General features: G+C 39.0%; 1 protein-coding gene across 1 annotated transcript; it reads left to right on the top strand.

Moving 5' to 3' along the window:
• Positions 1–30: 30 nt before the first annotated feature.
• LOC145454389 (uncharacterized) lies at positions 31–21,016 on the top strand. Its single transcript, XM_080332387.1, has 4 exons — positions 31–771; positions 1,209–1,995; positions 4,382–4,797; positions 19,983–21,016. The coding sequence occupies exons 1-4, from the start codon at positions 544–546 to the stop codon at positions 20,412–20,414; spliced, it is 1,863 nt and encodes a 620-aa protein (XP_080188513.1). The 5' UTR covers positions 31–543; the 3' UTR covers positions 20,415–21,016.
• Positions 21,017–21,771: the final 755 nt, after the last annotated feature.

Here is a 21,771-nt window from a genome sequence, read left to right on the forward strand (position 1 = left end):
ACGTGAATTTGATATGTGACGTAACAAACAGTTTTACTTGCCGAATGCCGAAACAAGTGAACTCTTGTTCCAGAAATGTACAGGAACAGCATCGGTCTAATTCAATTTGAATCGTTCGTACGAAACAAGCTTAACGCATTTGCCTACTTAAGGCGATTTGAGGGTATACCGCAATTTCAAAAGCTCTTCACCGGCACTTTTAGCCTGTTCTAACAGTATCTTATTTGGAAAAGGGTAACTCCTTTTTGTTAGATGGCTGGTGAAACGAATTTAGAACTTGGCATATATACCTTCAAACGAGGCTGAGTAAGATCGTTCCTATAAATCTAGGCGACAGCAGAACAAATTGCTGTATTCTAAATTGGATTTTAGGCCCTGTGTAAGTTATAGATATCTGACATCGGGATGTAACTTAATAGTTTGTTGATGTAGCAGATGCATATTTCGAAATTGCGAATATTCAGCGTAGGTAATTGATTGTACCAGGACTTATTGAAACATCAACTTCTATGATGGAAATCACACGATGAAATAATTTGATGAATGAAATACCAAAATAAACGCCTCGAGGCTTCAAAGAAAGATAATATGACAAACATGGCAAACCCCTTTGAAAATGAAACAAAAGCGACCCCTATTGTCATTTTTGACAATAGTCGAGTGGCTGCTGAAATCTCCGCAGACACCAGCACAGAATCTTCAGAAGCAGTTCAGCAGAGCGCGGTCCAGTCGACGAAATTGGGAATAACTTACGACAATCCAATCGCCGAGGTAAATGGTTTTGTTTCACTATACGATAATTACGGTGGTATTGACGTGGCATGCAAAACTGCATATGCTCTTAATAAATTTTTAGTAGGCTAATACATTTCGACAGTTTATCTGCACACGAAAGCTTGACTTCATATAACATATCCACGAATAAATGTCGTCATGGAATTATGTCTAACTCTAAATAATAAATTTACCATCATATATCTTATTTGACACATCTTTTGAAAGATCGCGTCGGTTGGTCATATCATGTAAAGACATCTTAAATATACATATCTTTTTAGCTGATGTCACACATGAAGGTCGTGTACCAAAGTTTACATAGCGTCTTTACCACTTAAGATACGGATGTATTGGTAGCAGCCGAGCACGGTCAATACCCATATCCACGCGAATGTAGCTAATCCAACGGGTCCATCTTCTATTTATTTTAGGCTGCCACCCACCGAGAAAGTTCACGATTGTATGATATATCTACGACGAAAGAAACTGAGAGTTTTACACTTGAGGATACGACGCGAAGCATTTTTGATTTGGGTAAAAACGAAAAGCACAGCGACTCTCATCTGCTACCACAGTTAGTCACTGTATTCGCGTCGCAAGAGGATAAGAAAGTTTTTGAAAAGGAGGCTAAAAATTGCATATTGCCCGACATCCAAGCGGCTCCGCAATCGGAGAACTCGATTGGAAGGGACAAAGGAATTACGACTGCTGGAAAAAGGGTAAAAAGAGGACTCTTTGATTTCAGGGCACGGGCCGTTCAGGAGAAGGCACAGAAAAAGCATATCCGCCGATTGCAAAGACGCGCTGGGTGCGAAGTGCAGACTCACTCTGATTCGAGTCCAAGTCGTTTTATTTCAAACCCGTACGAAGGAGCTGTAGATGCCGTTGGGCTAATTACTGCAAAGAAAAAAAAATCTGTAGCCCCACCTCCAAAGAGATCATCGACTAAAAAGAAAGGCTCATCCAGGCTTGAATTCAGCCCGCCGGCTGACGAGACAACGCTCGCAAAAATCGAAACCGCGTTTTCGGAGTGGAGGGCGCGAAAGGATAAGTTCGCCGAAAGAGATTATTTCCCGGTTAGAAGACGTAGCTCATCGCATTCGCCGATTAGATCAACAACGGAAGTTGGTTCGGGTGGTAAATTGCAATCGCACCTATGGTCGACGAGTGTCGATTTTCTCAATCTCAGCGGGAATATTCGAAGGCCGAGAAATCAGGGTATGTGTACTGTGAATTTATTGAGAAATTATATAGACTACGACAGATTTCGCAACATCAATTTGCAATGTGCAATGCGCATTGTACAAATTGTTTAGGCTTGTGGCCATGGCCATGTGATTTTTTTCCAAGATTTTCAGATGTCTGCAGTAGAATGTAAGTTCAAATTGTACAGCTCATTGTTCGATTCTGCAACTGCTGAGTGCCGCTACATTGGCGAGCGCATTTCTAGTTATCAATGACGCGCAACAGTAGCATTATTCACATTCACACACATGATATTGTCATAGCTATAAATCTGCAGGGCTGTATGCGACAATGCGTTATACATGCACCAGCGGTGACCAATCTGCGACCGTAGAAGGAAACTTGTGCGGCCGACGACATGAAATTCAATTAGTGTGTTGGCTTGGCGGCCGTTGACATGCAAATTGAATTTGCAAATTGACTCCCGAAATTTAGAGGGATTTAAATCAGCCTTGAAATCTTCTTCGCGCTGGGTCCGATTCAATGCGTCTTCATTTCTCGATTTTACTATAGTAACGCCCTTCGCAATCTGAGCCCTATAAGACAGATGCGAACAGCTGAGGAAAATGATGCGCCATTAAATAATATCAACTTGTAATCGTGTGCTCCTCACGAAAAAAAATGTTTTGGGTACGTTTGAGTGTTTCCAATGCCTATTCACTATACCGACACTCCTGATGGGAGGTCAAGGAATAATAACAGCATGAAAGTGACTAATAACAATTGATGCATCATCATTCATCATGTATAACTTTTGCCGCAAATTTTCGAAAGAGCTCTCTCCATCAACTCTACTGGTGATTCTGGTCTGGTCTGCATTTGATAGTAATGTATGAAACTACTAATATTAGACGGAATTAATTATTGAATTTAAAAAAAATTTCGCGCATGGCTCGACCATGACGAATCGCAGTGTCTATTCAAAACATGATTACTCGCGATTTCGGTGCGTATAGTAAGCCGATGAAGACTATAGTCAGGAGTTAACCGAAGATAGATATGAATAGTAAACGTGGATATTTGGCGTCCAGCTAGTGAATTATACGGATATACCCGGGAATGCGGCCGCATGCCATAAGTCAGGGGTGGGCAAACTTTTGAGCTCGCGGTCCGCATTCAACATCTGAATCCATTCGCGGGCCGCACTATATAAAATTGGGATTATAATCCAAAATGCAATATTGGTATTTGATAATATAGTGAGGACGAAGAGATAATATATATGCTTATTTAAAGCTAACCAGACATTGCTTTGATGATATCGTACACGCGCCAGAAACAGTGATGAGATTTCATAGGCTGGTCGACCCCAATAACCAATTTGTCAAAACTATAGAGATGAAAGTCGGCTCTCCCGATCTTAGAACAAGACTGAAATTTAAATCTGTGAGCAGCGATCTGTTCATAGATATACTATTTCCACTTTTGGTTCAGCTCCAGGACGCACAATGCTGACAGCATTATAACCATGTTAGCTTCAAACACTCATCCACTGTAGATAAAATATAAATACCCTAATTCTACTCATACACAGAACGAATTTACCCAAGACACGCGCGAATCGTTTTACTGAAATAATTAATATTGGAGTGGTCAATCTGAAATCACACTCGCGATCCGAAATATGTCGGCATGGTAGGTTACGACTTACGACTGTGGATAAGAGATTTTTAAGTATGAGATTCCCCCTAAATACAGAGCAATGACCATGAACTGGATGGGAATCACGCGAAAATATTTTTCAGTTGAGCTCAGCTTCGCGCGCGCCCCCTTCAGATGCCGTCACGCCCCCGAGGGGGGGGGGCGCCCCCCAGTATGAGAACCACTGCCTTAGAACTATCATGGTGAAATATACTAAGAAAAGGTTTAATCAAGTCCCTGCATTAATTCGATTTTTAGTACACATTTTATCAATATTTTTAATAAATTTCTTTAGCCTCTCGCGGGCCGCACAGAACGGTGTTGCGGGCCGCATGCGGCCCGCGGGCCGTAGTTTGCCCACCCCTGCCATAAGTAATTGAAATGCGGCCGTGAATAGCAAAAAGGTTGGCCACCACTGTGTTAGACTTTCACGCCAATTTTTGCATTGGCGTTAGTGGCGTATATCAACGGAGCAAAATGCGCCCTTGAAACTTCTCAAATGTTGTACATTACGAGGTGATATTTCTTCGTTCCATCACCACATTGGTAAATATTCGTGCCTGCATATCTTTTTTTCTAGGGCGTGATTTGTAGTATATTTGATTTTATATCCAATTGATAGTATCCTTCTACCTAGAATTATGTTAGATCTCACGTTAAGTCTGCATGAGTTAATCTGTGCATGGTAATGAGATATATTGTTTTTAACATTTGATAGATTTGGTGAAAAAGTCGAAAGCTGTAGCTTCTCCAGCAACGCCTCGCACGTCATCAGGGCTTAAAGCTCGGGGACGCGGTAAAGATCTCAGCACTCTATCAACAGAACTAACCGCCAAGCAACTTTTCGAGGGAAAGTCCACGTCACCCAGACCGCCTGCAAGACCAAAACATTCCAAACCAATTTTGCATAGACGGCTCGCGGACATTCAATCCGGCGAAGCAACATTCACAGCGTCATTACCAGATTTAAATTCGGTTTCGTCAGGTATGGAGACAAACGCGTATCGACCAAGAGCATCCAGTTTCAAGAATGGCAAATCCTCGACACCGGGCAGATTTCCACATACTCGAAGGTTTAATTCGACTGATTCCCTCAGCTCTATAACCCCTCAGAAGGAAAGCAAACCAAAAGAGGTTGGCACTTCAAATATTGATCAATTGTAGCATAAGGTTGAGGAGCGATCAAGGGCTAAGACAGGCTTCCTTGCCAGTTGCCATAGTGCTGTGTAGTCACCAGTAGTATAGTAGATCGGTCAACCGGTGGCAGGGGCTCTTATGGGTGCGGTCGCACATCGTATGGAAAACTCGTGGTGGCACATCGTACTTTCAGACCCCCCCTCTCGGTCGCACATCGTAATGCGTTCTTATGGGTGCGCTCGCACATCGTACTTTCAGGTATGCGCATCTGTCGCATATCGTATTGAAAACTCGTGTTGGCACATCGTACTTTTAGGTATAGGTATCTGTCGCACGTCGTACTTTCGCATGTCGTATTTCGCGTATAGGTGGTGGTGGTGATTCGCCATGTGTTCTTATGGATGCGTCGGCATATCGTACTTTCGGGTATAGGGTATCTATCGTGCGGTGGTTTATGGTTGCGTTGACATGTCGTACTTCGTGTTGAATATGTATCAAGTAAATAGTCATGTGAATGAACCTTTGTTAATATGTATATCGTAAATTATTATATATGATGTCATAGTTTAGTCGTGACAAATGACCGATCGTGTTCCAACTCAAGTCTTTTCGCGCTGTGCCTATTGATTCCTACGTAACCTGAATAGTACTTTCAGATCGGATTATTCACACCTTCAGCTGTTTCACATCTACAGAATAGTCTGCTGTTCAAACTAACACTCCAAAAAGGTGTGAAATATTTGTAAAATCCTACGAGCGCTCACAAGATAACACGCCAGACATAGCCATCTCTCATGGTTTGATGTTACAAAGGTAGGAATTACGCACAAGGTAATATTTCCGCAATAAGTTTGTCACAGAGCCGTCGCACAATATCCGCGTTCACAAACTAACACTCCAAAAAGGTGTGAAATATTGGTAAAATCCCACGATCGCTCACAAGATAATACCTAAGACATAACCATCGCTCGCGACTCGCTGTTACATACATGCCGATCGTTGACAATGTAATATTTTGGTAATTGGTTTGCCACAGAGCCGGCGTAGACGGTGTTTCGAATATCAACAATAGCCGCGTTCACAAACCAACACTTCAAAAACGTGTGAAATAGGTTACAAATCCCACGATCGCTCACAAGATAACACCAAAGACATAGCCATTTCTCGCGTCTTGTTATTACATACATCCCAATCGCTACAGTGTAATGTGTCTATGGTTGTTACTATCAAGTAATAATGAATAACAGTACCAGCGCACACCGTGATTCGAAAACCAACAATTTGACACTTGCCCGCGATCGCTATATGTTTCACGCCTCCCGAATAGTGGCTGACTTTAGTTGCGTGATAAGATCCATGAAAATATTCAATCAATGTGTTAGTTTGTCAACTTGAAATGTAACTCACTACACAAATCAAGTTGAATCGTATTTGAATGTATTGACTCGACCCAGCTCAAATCCTTTGACAAATCCTATTAACGCAATCTGTTGAATCGAACGAAACCTGAATATTACTGACGCCAACATTCACCCACATCGGATCATTCACACATTCCACGCCGCTGTTTTAACAGTTATAGAATCAATACCAACTATCTCTAACCCGATAATATTCAATCATTTTGGTAATTTACCAACTTTAAATCCATTCGCGGATGTACTAAAGGTAAATCCAGATAATCCAAAATGAAATATTTGGACTTTGACATAGTCTGAATTGAAATAGATTGACAAACATGACTAACAACTTTCAACCCAGTCATATTTAGAGATTATACGCACATTGATTCGAAACAAGTAATGAAACATTACAACTCTATTCGCGATCCGACTTTTCAATTGTCAAAGCGACATTTTAACATCTTACCATACTCAAAAGAATTATTCACAACATTAACAAGTGTTAAAAATCTAGTTTTCACTTACTTGATTATATCACTACAACTCACAAACTTGAATTAATTCATCCTGGTTGTATTCATATGACCGATAATTTTTATTCAACTGTAAAGGTCGTTACTATTCTGTTAAACAAAGTATTTACTAATCGGTCCATATACGACTTGACATAAACCTATTACATTTTGAATATACGATATTTGAATGTCTGAACAATATCTGAGAAATAATTATCACAAGTGAATCCATATACGACAGCGTAAAAGATATTGGAATGTCAGCAACTCTTTACGGTCGTAGTTACTACCACATTAACTAATTTACCCGATCAACTCGTCATGATCATTCCTGAAAGCAACACAAACATGCCCCTGCCTTCAGTTACCACAAAACAGCATCAAGTTTTAAATCCACTTGTAGCTGACGGATTATTTGATTGCATCGATAGAGAATATTATTGAACTCGTCGGTATTGTTACTACAACAAATTTTCGCTTACACCGACTGCGAAAGTTAATATCGAATGGTAAGTCTTGACCGCATATTTGTTGAACACAGACATGACAAAGAACATTACCGAGATTTTATAAACTAGTCATATTACTTTTCACATCTATCAATATCAGAATACAAGTCATCAAACTTTTTGTTAAATGTAACATAACACTTTTGGAATCGGATTCGTTATAGTCATACAAATTGTATTAAACCCAACACCAAAACAAAAGGACTTTTAAGTTCATTGAAATCAAATCATTCGTCTTCGACTTGCGCTTTATTAGATTGCACGCAACAATTCGTTACGAATGAGCTGTAACCAAAGTTAAGAATTCTTTGTGTCCACAGATATAGAAGATGAATATAGCTAACAAAATCACGAATCGACGTTTCAGAGTATTTCACGGATGTAATAAAATTGTTAGTGTCGCCTATCTAAAAGTATGCATGCGTTCGATTTCCATACCGACTGTTGCGATGTTTAGGATTCGCTTACAATGACCAAGAGTGAGGATTTAACATCAATGTCGTTACTGGTGGTATTCACAACAGAGAATCGAAACATTACACAGTGTGAAAATATATCTTTGATATCAAAGCACTATCCCAAGTACACGATTAATACTCAACTACGTTCACACTTTCTATAGAACGTGCTAAATGTAAAATATCACGAGGTAGCAAGACTTTGATCATTACAAAAGTAAATTGAATATGTTTGCTCGATGCATTCAATTCAACTAGAAATGTGTAGTGCACAACAATCGTAATATTAAGGAAGTACTTGCTACACTCTAATTCACTAAACGTGTTTTTGCATTGTTGTTCATTTGTAGCATTGATTGTTTTTGAACCCTCAAATAATAATTCCCGACATGAAACCAAGCCGCTGAAAGTCGTTACCAACACAAAGAAACACTTTGTACGATGTTTGCCAAATGTATCCTATATGGTTAGGTGTACTAGAATTATTTGTGTAACACATACACCGACAATGTAATCGAAAATTTTTCCGTTGTCATTCGCTAAAGTAAATGTCATCACAATACTCTGTCACTAAAGACGTTACTTGTATGTGATTGAATCACCGATAATTAACTCACTAAACCGAACTCCAAAGAAATTTTACTCACTCGACAGCTATGAAACAGCGTCGCTTAATCGGTCTATATCGTTTTTCTAAAGGTAAATCATATCCATCCAATAGAAAACAATTTTCACTAGCTTGGTAATGAAACCGAAGTCTCCATTCAATATTTTGTTTGTGTCAAATACTTTGCAATAAACACACTGGAGTGGTCGAGCTTTACATCAGCAGACTGTAATCTGTAGATCAAGCTTACATCCTACTTGTAACTGTATCGTTTACCTAACCGAGTTGTATGCACAGTTTGATGTTTTTTGTTATTTGGTAATTGCTGAATATACTACTTCGAAATACTCCCTTGGACGTAATTTCCATCATCGTAATAATCGAAGTATATTTGTGTCGAATTCGTAACAGCCGACTATGACGTGATAAATTTTTGACAAGGTATGCTTGGAAGATTGGTTGTATATCACGAAAAATAATTACCGCTCATATTGATACTGTTATCCATTGTTCGGTATTTTCAAACGAGTAAAATTTATTACTTGAGTTACTCCGCTTAATGCAAATGTAAACACAACCGTCTTTCAACATCACAAAGACATCGATACAAAGTATACAATCAAACGCAACAAGTTTACTTTTGTAGGTTGTGTATGATTATCCTGCATAACTCATTTCTTACCAAAGCCATATGAAATATATTCATGTTACACGAAAATATTCCCATGCTACAAACCTATACAATGATTGGTGTTGCTTTCAAAATGTTACGATACCTCAAGAACTTTATTGTCTCAATGGATGTTCATGTATCTTAATAATCAAATAGTTCAACACAGAACTAATACGAACAGAAACATCAGAGTTGTTTACACAAAAGTTTGTATGTGTACAGTATGCGAATACCGTGTGTAAGCCCAGCACAATTGTGGTATCCACCCGAGTTTAGTAAACACAATTTACGACACCGAGGTTGCGTCATCTTTCGTAAGACAACAAACCAAGGCTTCAGGGTATGTCCATGTCATAGCAATAAATCAGCTACTCCAACAACAGAGTGCATATGTTTTCTAGTTACGGTGCTTACATCTTACACACAAATCAATCTACTTTGCTAACGAAAAGTGGTGAGTCATCATAGGGTTGTCCTCACAACTAAAACATACTATCATACAAAATGGTCGTTATAGTTTGCATACCAACGATACATCGTACAAGTAACAAGTCTCGAGAATCCAGTTATTCAAAAAACGTGAAAGTATTTCTACACCAAGTCGTTATGTTGACGAGGGCGTATATTGTAATATCATGATCGATTTGCATTCGTTGGTCACAAACTGTCACTACTCTAAATAATTCTTTTTCACTCAAAGCCTACTTGTCACCATTCGTTTTCATCAAGCACGAGTTCAAGAAACCTGCTACGACATGAATTTTTATTTTTATGTTGTGTAAATAGGTAATAATTAATTCAAGTAACACTGTATAAACATCATCGAGTTGTGCTAATAGATTTACATGTGGTCTTGTGGTTTTCGTCGGGACATACAGCACGAACTAACTGTAGACTCCTCTCTGTTGTACAGCTACTCGGTGATCGAAATGCATTAACATGTAAACAACGATCTTGTTTCGTCACACCAAAAATATGTTCACTGTCGCGATACTCCGCACAAGACGTGCATAGCCTTTTCACACTCGTAATAGTATACCAACGTCAAGCGATAACGTTTAACAAGACCAACGACACTGAACCCACGACGTTTACCTATGTAAAATTACCACTTTCACTTGCCAGTCCATCGTTTACCTGACTAAACATATTATTTTCCTTTGGAGATCTGACGTTTACCCAGAGTAAGAAACCATTTTCACTTGTAAATATTTTTTTTCCTCGGCTAACAAACCTTTTTTCACTTGGAAATATATTTTTTCTCTGGGTAACAAACCTTTTTCACTTGGAAATATATTTTTTCTCTGGTTAACAAACCTTTTTCACTTGGAAATATATTTTTCCCTGGGTAACAAACCTTTTTTCCCTGAGCAACAAACCATTCTCACTTGGTGGTCCGTCGTTTAGCCGAGTAAAAATATCATTTTCCTTTGGAGATCCGGCGTTTACCCAGTGTAACTATACATTTTCGCTTGGAAAAATACTTTTACCTAGAGTAACTAATCATTTTCTCCTGGGTAACAACCCCTTTCCGTCTGGAAAACTATCATTTAACTGAGTACCAATACCGTTTTCACTTGGAAATCTATCTTTTCCCTGGGTAACAATATCATTTTCGTTTTGAAAACTGACAACCACACCGGACAATTTGATATTTTTGTATATTGTTACAACGGGTAGTGACAAAATATACACCAACAACGACTCAGATACATTTGTCTAATCAAATATTCACTTGCTCTGATGCATCCCATCAAAATCATTGGTTACTCACATACAATAACAATGTGCTGTTGTACATCGATATGTATGTTTTCGGAATTGGCGAATAAAGGGGTTTTCGATATGTCTGTGATGTCCGGGTTCGTGCTTTGGATTTTCCAGAGTCAAAATGTCTGAATAAAACACCTCCTTGACTTTGGTAACTGGTTGATACACGGATAATGGTGTTCGGAAAACGGATGAATTTATGTTCCCCATCGCGCTAATAACTCCGGGTTACTTGTGAGTTTCCTCAGGTCTGTTTACTATATTGTGTCTTTACTGGTCAATACATGTCGCTCCAGTCAACTGAAACCGGATCACTAATATGAGAAAGTGTGTGGGCCTGATCCAGATATTCACTCATGAACCAACGACCAATATTCAAGTGAACATGTTACAGACCGTGTTTTGGCTCCATGAAAAATACCAATGCATACACCATCACATCAAGTACGTCACGATTGTTCACAAGTATTCGCGTAAACGAGGTGTAGGCTACATACAATGTGTCGGTGTACAAACATCATGGAAAACAAATTCATGTTCTCAAGTCTCATCATGCGACGACTCTGTACATTCAATGTGGGCATAGATGACTTGGAGACAGACAAACAGCCATATTTGGACGTAACATGGTCTTAGCATGAACCAGCCTCCGCCCAACTTGTGAAAAATGAATCTCACACGAGTACAATCATTTAACGGGTTCACACCTTGATTTTGCAAGATTGTTTGGATTCTCAGATAGACTTGCATCGTGATCCAGACCTCGACATAATCGGGTTGCGTAACTCACTCAACCCCTGCGTATCGTTGGTCATAACCTGCTAACTTTTTCGCTGAGACCGCAGTGTTTCACCTGGTTTTATGTATTCGGCGATTACCATCGTTATCAATCTTTCACGCGATGAATATGTCGGATGTCGCTACTCCCACATAACGACTCCAGCTAAACATCGTGAGCAGTGATTCCGGATTGAAATCGTAAACAGAGACTCTGTGTGTGTGTGAATCTCGAGTTCGATTACGATTAGATAATGTAATCCAAGGTGTGTCTCTGCGGGTTGAAGACTGATTTCGTGTTAACCACTCCGCAAGATAGTGCTGTCTCGTAATTCTACATGTCGTTATAAAACGCGGTTGGAAACTTTCGGTCTAGTTGATCCAGCTACGTATTGAAACGGTGCACCCACGCAGACCACTGAGAAAACGTTGTCGTTACCTGACCATATCCACGAGTAATTATGGGACTACGCGTAACGTTCCATAGATTCCTCTGGCCCCATACCGTGGTTTTACGACACAGACAAGATGCAGCAGTGGAAATATTGAAAATGAAAAACGATACCTTGGTGACATTTGATTTGGATTTTACACCTGATGAACCATGCACTCGATTGGTACATTGGGATGACAACTCTATCGTCGAGGTCAAGGGAAAAGAAATGTACAGATTTGTTGGTGTTGTAGATATTCAGCGAAAATCAGGGTATATGGTTGTGTATGGTTCGCATATTTGACTGAGAATATATCGGTATGCATAATGCACTGTCCATTGTATCATGTCGTGTGTCATCTATGCCCACATTGAATGTACAGAGTCGTCGCATGATGAGACTTGAGAACATGAATTTGTTTTCCATGATGTTTGTACACCGACACATTGTATGTAGCCTACACCTCGTTTACGCGAATACTTGTGAACAATCGTGACGTACTTGATGTGATGGTGTATGCATTGGTATTTTTCATGGAGCCAAAACACGGTCTGTAACATGTTCACTTGAATATTGGTCGTTGGTTCATGAGTGAATATCTGGATCAGGCCCACACACTTTCTCATATTAGTGATCCGGTTTCAGTTGACTGGAGCGACATGTATTGACCAGTAAAGACACAATATAGTAAACAGACCTGAGGAAACTCACAAGTAACCCGGAGTTATTAGCGCGATGGGGAACATAAATTCATCCGTTTTCCGAACACCATTATCCGTGTATCAACCAGTTACCAAAGTCAAGGAGGTGTTTTATTCAGACATTTTGACTCTGGAAAATCCAAAGCACGAACCCGGACATCACAGACATATCGAAAACCCCTTTATTCGCCAATTCCGAAAACATACATATCGATGTACAACAGCACATTGTTATTGTATGTGAGTAACCAATGATTTTGATGGGATGCATCAGAGCAAGTGAATATTTGATTAGACAAATGTATCTGAGTCGTTGTTGGTGTATATTTTGTCACTACCCGTTGTAACAATATACAAAAATATCAAATTGTCCGGTGTGGTTGTCAGTTTTCAAAACGAAAATGATATTGTTACCCAGGGAAAAGATAGATTTCCAAGTGAAAACGGTATTGGTACTCAGTTAAATGATAGTTTTCCAGACGGAAAGGGGTTGTTACCCAGGAGAAAATGATTAGTTACTCTAGGTAAAAGTATTTTTCCAAGCGAAAATGTATAGTTACACTGGGTAAACGCCGGATCTCCAAAGGAAAATGATATTTTTACTCGGCTAAACGACGGACCACCAAGTGAGAATGGTTTGTTGCTCAGGGAAAAAAGGTTTGTTACCCAGGGAAAAATATATTTCCAAGTGAAAAAGGTTTGTTAACCAGAGAAAAAATATATTTCCAAGTGAAAAAGGTTTGTTACCCAGAGAAAAAATATATTTCCAAGTGAAAAAAGGTTTGTTAGCCGAGGAAAAAAAATATTTACAAGTGAAAATGGTTTCTTACTCTGGGTAAACGTCAGATCTCCAAAGGAAAATAATATGTTTAGTCAGGTAAACGATGGACTGGCAAGTGAAAGTGGTAATTTTACATAGGTAAACGTCGTGGGTTCAGTGTCGTTGGTCTTGTTAAACGTTATCGCTTGACGTTGGTATACTATTACGAGTGTGAAAAGGCTATGCACGTCTTGTGCGGAGTATCGCGACAGTGAACATATTTTTGGTGTGACGAAACAAGATCGTTGTTTACATGTTAATGCATTTCGATCACCGAGTAGCTGTACAACAGAGAGGAGTCTACAGTTAGTTCGTGCTGTATGTCCCGACGAAAACCACAAGACCACATGTAAATCTATTAGCACAACTCGATGATGTTTATACAGTGTTACTTGAATTAATTATTACCTATTTACACAACATAAAAATAAAAATTCATGTCGTAGCAGGTTTCTTGAACTCGTGCTTGATGAAAACGAATGGTGACAAGTAGGCTTTGAGTGAAAAAGAATTATTTAGAGTAGTGACAGTTTGTGACCAACGAATGCAAATCGATCATGATATTACAATATACGCCCTCGTCAACATAACGACTTGGTGTAGAAATACTTTCACGTTTTTTGAATAACTGGATTCTCGAGACTTGTTACTTGTACGATGTATCGTTGGTATGCAAACTATAACGACCATTTTGTATGATAGTATGTTTTAGTTGTGAGGACAACCCTATGATGACTCACCACTTTTCGTTAGCAAAGTAGATTGATTTGTGTGTAAGATGTAAGCACCGTAACTAGAAAACATATGCACTCTGTTGTTGGAGTAGCTGATTTATTGCTATGACATGGACATACCCTGAAGCCTTGGTTTGTTGTCTTACGAAAGATGACGCAACCTCGGTGTCGTAAATTGTGTTTACTAAACTCGGGTGGATACCACAATTGTGCTGGGCTTACACACGGTATTCGCATACTGTACACATACAAACTTTTGTGTAAACAACTCTGATGTTTCTGTTCGTATTAGTTCTGTGTTGAACTATTTGATTATTAAGATACATGAACATCCATTGAGACAATAAAGTTCTTGAGGTATCGTAACATTTTGAAAGCAACACCAATCATTGTATAGGTTTGTAGCATGGGAATATTTTCGTGTAACATGAATATATTTCATATGGCTTTGGTAAGAAATGAGTTATGCAGGATAATCATACACAACCTACAAAAGTAAACTTGTTGCGTTTGATTGTATACTTTGTATCGATGTCTTTGTGATGTTGAAAGACGGTTGTGTTTACATTTGCATTAAGCGGAGTAACTCAAGTAATAAATTTTACTCGTTTGAAAATACCGAACAATGGATAACAGTATCAATATGAGCGGTAATTATTTTTCGTGATATACAACCAATCTTCCAAGCATACCTTGTCAAAAATTTATCACGTCATAGTCGGCTGTTACGAATTCGACACAAATATACTTCGATTATTACGATGATGGAAATTACGTCCAAGGGAGTATTTCGAAGTAGTATATTCAGCAATTACCAAATAACAAAAAACATCAAACTGTGCATACAACTCGGTTAGGTAAACGATACAGTTACAAGTAGGATGTAAGCTTGATCTACAGATTACAGTCTGCTGATGTAAAGCTCGACCACTCCAGTGTGTTTATTGCAAAGTATTTGACACAAACAAAATATTGAATGGAGACTTCGGTTTCATTACCAAGCTAGTGAAAATTGTTTTCTATTGGATGGATATGATTTACCTTTAGAAAAACGATATAGACCGATTAAGCGACGCTGTTTCATAGCTGTCGAGTGAGTAAAATTTCTTTGGAGTTCGGTTTAGTGAGTTAATTATCGGTGATTCAATCACATACAAGTAACGTCTTTAGTGACAGAGTATTGTGATGACATTTACTTTAGCGAATGACAACGGAAAAATTTTCGATTACATTGTCGGTGTATGTGTTACACAAATAATTCTAGTACACCTAACCATATAGGATACATTTGGCAAACATCGTACAAAGTGTTTCTTTGTGTTGGTAACGACTTTCAGCGGCTTGGTTTCATGTCGGGAATTATTATTTGAGGGTTCAAAAACAATCAATGCTACAAATGAACAACAATGCAAAAACACGTTTAGTGAATTAGAGTGTAGCAAGTACTTCCTTAATATTACGATTGTTGTGCACTACACATTTCTAGTTGAATTGAATGCATCGAGCAAACATATTCAATTTACTTTTGTAATGATCAAAGTCTTGCTACCTCGTGATATTTTACATTTAGCACGTTCTATAGAAAGTGTGAACGTAGTTGAGTATTAATCGTGTACTTGGGATAGTGCTTTGATATCAAAGATATATTTTCACACTGTGTAATGTTTCGATTCTCTGTTGTGAATACCACCAGTAACGACATTGATGTTAAATCCTCACTCTTGGTCATTGTAAGCGAATCCTAAACATCGCAACAGTCGGTATGGAAATCGAACGCATGCATACTTTTAGATAGGCGACACTAACAATTTTATTACATCCGTGAAATACTCTGAAACGTCGATTCGTGATTTTGTTAGCTATATTCATCTTCTATATCTGTGGACACAAAGAATTCTTAACTTTGGTTACAGCTCATTCGTAACGAATTGTTGCGTGCAATCTAATAAAGCGCAAGTCGAAGACGAATGATTTGATTTCAATGAACTTAAAAGTCCTTTTGTTTTGGTGTTGGGTTTAATACAATTTGTATGACTACAACGAATCCGATTCCAAAAGTGTTATGTTACATTTAACAAAAAGTTTGATGACTTGTATTCTGATATTGATAGATGTGAAAAGTAATATGACTAGTTTATAAAATCTCGGTAATGTTCTTTGTCATGTCTGTGTTCAACAAATATGCGGTCAAGACTTACCATTCGATATTAACTTTCGCAGTCGGTGTAAGCGAAAATTTGTTGTAGTAACAATACCGACGAGTTCAATAATATTCTCTATCGATGCAATCAAATAATCCGTCAGCTACAAGTGGATTTAAAACTTGATGCTGTTTTGTGGTAACTGAAGGCAGGGGCATGTTTGTGTTGCTTTCAGGAATGATCATGACGAGTTGATCGGGTAAATTAGTTAATGTGGTAGTAACTACGACCGTAAAGAGTTGCTGACATTCCAATATCTTTTACGCTGTCGTATATGGATTCACTTGTGATAATTATTTCTCAGATATTGTTCAGACATTCAAATATCGTATATTCAAAATGTAATAGGTTTATGTCAAGTCGTATATGGACCGATTAGTAAATACTTTGTTTAACAGAATAGTAACGACCTTTACAGTTGAATAAAAATTATCGGTCATATGAATACAACCAGGATGAATTAATTCAAGTTTGTGAGTTGTAGTGATATAATCAAGTAAGTGAAAACTAGATTTTTAACACTTGTTAATGTTGTGAATAATTCTTTTGAGTATGGTAAGATGTTAAAATGTCGCTTTGACAATTGAAAAGTCGGATCGCGAATAGAGTTGTAATGTTTCATTACTTGTTTCGAATCAATGTGCGTATAATCTCTAAATATGACTGGGTTGAAAGTTGTTAGTCATGTTTGTCAATCTATTTCAATTCAGACTATGTCAAAGTCCAAATATTTCATTTTGGATTATCTGGATTTACCTTTAGTACATCCGCGAATGGATTTAAAGTTGGTAAATTACCAAAATGATTGAATATTATCGGGTTAGAGATAGTTGGTATTGATTCTATAACTGTTAAAACAGCGGCGTGGAATGTGTGAATGATCCGATGTGGGTGAATGTTGGCGTCAGTAATATTCAGGTTTCGTTCGATTCAACAGATTGCGTTAATAGGATTTGTCAAAGGATTTGAGCTGGGTCGAGTCAATACATTCAAATACGATTCAACTTGATTTGTGTAGTGAGTTACATTTCAAGTTGACAAACTAACACATTGATTGAATATTTTCATGGATCTTATCACGCAACTAAAGTCAGCCACTATTCGGGAGGCGTGAAACATATAGCGATCGCGGGCAAGTGTCAAATTGTTGGTTTTCGAATCACGGTGTGCGCTGGTACTGTTATTCATTATTACTTGATAGTAACAACCATAGACACATTACACTGTAGCGATTGGGATGTATGTAATAACAAGACGCGAGAAATGGCTATGTCTTTGGTGTTATCTTGTGAGCGATCGTGGGATTTGTAACCTATTTCACACGTTTTTGAAGTGTTGGTTTGTGAACGCGGCTATTGTTGATATTCGAAACACCGTCTACGCCGGCTCTGTGGCAAACCAATTACCAAAATATTACATTGTCAACGATCGGCATGTATGTAACAGCGAGTCGCGAGCGATGGTTATGTCTTAGGTATTATCTTGTGAGCGATCGTGGGATTTTACCAATATTTCACACCTTTTTGGAGTGTTAGTTTGTGAACGCGGATATTGTGCGACGGCTCTGTGACAAACTTATTGCGGAAATATTACCTTGTGCGTAATTCCTACCTTTGTAACATCAAACCATGAGAGATGGCTATGTCTGGCGTGTTATCTTGTGAGCGCTCGTAGGATTTTACAAATATTTCACACCTTTTTGGAGTGTTAGTTTGAACAGCAGACTATTCTGTAGATGTGAAACAGCTGAAGGTGTGAATAATCCGATCTGAAAGTACTATTCAGGTTACGTAGGAATCAATAGGCACAGCGCGAAAAGACTTGAGTTGGAACACGATCGGTCATTTGTCACGACTAAACTATGACATCATATATAATAATTTACGATATACATATTAACAAAGGTTCATTCACATGACTATTTACTTGATACATATTCAACACGAAGTACGACATGTCAACGCAACCATAAACCACCGCACGATAGATACCCTATACCCGAAAGTACGATATGCCGACGCATCCATAAGAACACATGGCGAATCACCACCACCACCTATACGCGAAATACGACATGCGAAAGTACGACGTGCGACAGATACCTATACCTAAAAGTACGATGTGCCAACACGAGTTTTCAATACGATATGCGACAGATGCGCATACCTGAAAGTACGATGTGCGAGCGCACCCATAAGAACGCATTACGATGTGCGACCGAGAGGGGGGTCCAAAAGTACGATGTGCCACCACGAGTTTTCCATACGATGTGCGACCGCACCCATAAGAACCCATTACGATTCGCGACCGATCTATACTACTACTGTCACCACATCACAATGGTTGGTAACTTTTAGTAGAATAGCCAGCAATTATACCATACAATCACGAAACCGGCGGTTAACCAATTTACAGCGTAGCAGCGACAAAAGGAGTGTTTCCAAACATTTTTAATTGATTGTTTGGTGACGATTTTCGAATGAATGCACGCACATGCTGGTGTGACCGTGAACTACGTGATCACATGTATTCATAAATCTGACTTTGGTGCACAGAGAGAGCTCGTCTTTGTCCCCGTGGAGTCCGAAAGGGATTTTGGTTCATATTACCGAGTCTCGACGTGGAGATTGGCGCTTATTTAGACCCCAGTGCGGCAACGCACAACCTCCCCAGTGCGCTAAATGTCAACGTAAATAAATTCAACCAAACGCGGGTAAACAGCAAGAGTAACTGGCGCCCAAGAAGTTGCTCTTCATTTCATAAAGTCGGGTGTTCTCTGCTATATACACCTATGGTCAATTGATCATCATAAGGACGGATTCAGAAATTCTTCGAATCAGGTTTTCTACATCCAAAACTAGGGTTGCATTTGAAACAAAAATCAATTTAAAACAAACATGTTTAAAACAAGGTCCTTGTATAAAACATGTTTTATTTAAGCCATGACGTCACGAATCTCCAATTGTGACGCCATAATGGATTGACATTGACTATTGAAAATACCGGGTAAATATAGCTCCTTTGACGAAATATCTACGTACTATAGCTGTCGAACTTACTACTTCTAGGGTACCAACCATCCCATATCGCATACGTCGGCAACATCGGGTGGTACTTGTCCGTGAGCTCATACAACATGTTTTTGGAAAGTATTTACATAATTATGGCATAATTATACAACTTTAAAAAATACAAATTTGTTTTTTAAGGCCTTTGTTTAAAACATCGTTTAAGGCATGTTTCAAACAACTATTTGTTTTAAATGCAACCCTATCCAAAACTATGCTCATTTCGAACGTGTGTACTGTATATGTATATTGTGCATACACTATGCGGTTGTTCAAAAATATTTTTCTCGTCAATTTTCATTTCTAGGTTGGGATTTAGCTGATTTTTGCGTGCATTGTTTTCTAGCCAACCTAACAATTTTATAGTATAGTCGGTGAAATTTGAAGAAAAAAATTTTTTTGAACAACCTTAGTGTATATACAGATAGTTCTCTTTTCTCCGTATTGTACTCTTATGTATGAAATTTTGAAAATGTATGATCAGGAAAAAACGATAAAACGAATATTTTTAGGTCAAGGCTGGTGCACTGTCGCGACAACGAAAGGTAACGGTAAATATTACTTTGCCGACGGGATCGCCAGCGTTTCAAAGAGCAATGAAAACAATGCAACTGCCGGATAAAGAATACTCCGAGATATTCGGAAAAAATCGGCGGGACAGCATCGTACAGAAGTATACGCTTACTGAGAGCGCGTTGAACAGTTTCAGAGACGACAACGACATGAAAACGTTGGATTCGAGCTCGCACGCTCTTGATCGAGTCACTGTAAGGTTTCAGAACGATTTCAAGCTATACAAAGATGAAGGTTTCGGATCTGATAAAAGCACAAAGGTTAGAAAGTCAATATTAAAAAAGAGAAGGCAGTCCGTTGATGACATGGACATCGGAACACGGAAAAATTTGACGAAGTATCTTGAGCTCAAATTAAAGTCGAGTGAATAGTAGCATTCACTGCTCGCCAGATATGACAAGGAAGAACAAAACCGTACGCAATAACTCGGACAGGAGTGCGCAGCCAAATTACGTCACAACCGTCACGTAATGTGGAATAACCAGCAGCAAAGTGTTGCACTCAAGTGACAGTTACACAGTTGTAATAAACATTGATTGAAGTCGAAGTAATTCAATATAAAAATTAATATTTATGTTTACCTTATTTGTACTGACGACTCTTCATGACGAGGCTTAATCGTAAAGCTGTATACGTAAAGAAATATACTGCGATGGAACTTTTACTACGATTAATTTTCAAGTTCTGTACCACCAATCATGTAATCCACAAAGCCAAGTTTTAGCGCCTTTCGGCCCGTAGGTCTACACTCACCGCATAATCTCTTCAGTCTCCACCAAGCATTTTTTACTGCTTTCCACTTCTACGATGGTATTGTCGAAGTCGACGTCCTATGTAGGCCTACATATAGCCGGTCGTTATAGCGACAGACCATGCGTATTGCGCATGCAGTATTGCAATATGAAGCTGGAGGATTTTGCAGTATACCCTGATCATTTTGAATTATTTTGCTGAAATACATAATTTCGACGTAGTCGTATTCTTACAAGTTATAATACTGCTGGCCACTGCTACATTTCATATGTCCTAATCTAAAACGCGGGTAGACTTATCAATATCGGCAATGTTCCCTCTAAGCAGTCTAAGCTGTGCGCGTGCGCAAAGTCGCCGTGCACAGAAAAATCTGCGATGATCTTTATTTTTAGTCGTTACGCACTGTCGTGCAGTTGGTGAGTGCGCGCAGACACGTGAAAAATTAGAGGAAACATTGAATATCAGTATCAGTAAAAATTTTCATCATTTTAAAACACCGCAGACTGCGATACCAGGAAAGCTTCGAAACGACTTTTGGAAAAGTATTTGATATCAGACCATCACCCATCATACCTTGGCCTAGGGCCCTAGCGCTCGCACCCCTTGAGCTTCCATAAAATGTTCCCGTACTCCTATCCAGGATCGTCACAGAACTATGTAAGCCCGTCCGAACGCTGGTCTTAGCCCCCGTAGGGTTTCAAAACAACTTCTGTGGAGTTCAGGAACAGGAGACGGTTCAGCGGTTATGTCAATGTCGAAGGTTTCGCCAATGTGCTGTGTTTTAGGGTAAAAATGTTTATCGACGCCGATCTCTTTGGTGATTTATTTTACTCGGTCGCGGTGCACCAAAACGTCATAAGCTTTGGTAGGGCGAAAGTTGCGTTCGGTGCGAAAATCCCTCAAAAAGGTTAGGGCCCATTGGCGTAGCCAGGAGGAGGCCAAAGGGGCCATGACACCTCCCAAAGTTTTCGTATG

This window comes from Botryllus schlosseri, chromosome 13, assembly GCF_051294905.1.
Source record: "Botryllus schlosseri isolate E-star chromosome 13, Bs_hap1, whole genome shotgun sequence".
Taxonomy (NCBI): Eukaryota; Metazoa; Chordata; class Ascidiacea; order Stolidobranchia; family Styelidae; genus Botryllus; species Botryllus schlosseri.

Excerpts from the sequence above, each read along its gene's own strand:
- LOC145454389 (XM_080332387.1), top strand. The coding sequence starts at position 544 with ATGAAATACCAAAATAAACGCCTCGAGGCTTCAAAGAAAGATAATATG. Across the intron at positions 772-1,208 it reads ACGACAATCCAATCGCCGAG|GCTGCCACCCACCGAGAAAG; the intron begins GTAAATGGTTTT and ends TATTTATTTTAG. Across the intron at positions 1,996-4,381 it reads TCGAAGGCCGAGAAATCAGG|ATTTGGTGAAAAAGTCGAAA; the intron begins GTATGTGTACTG and ends AACATTTGATAG.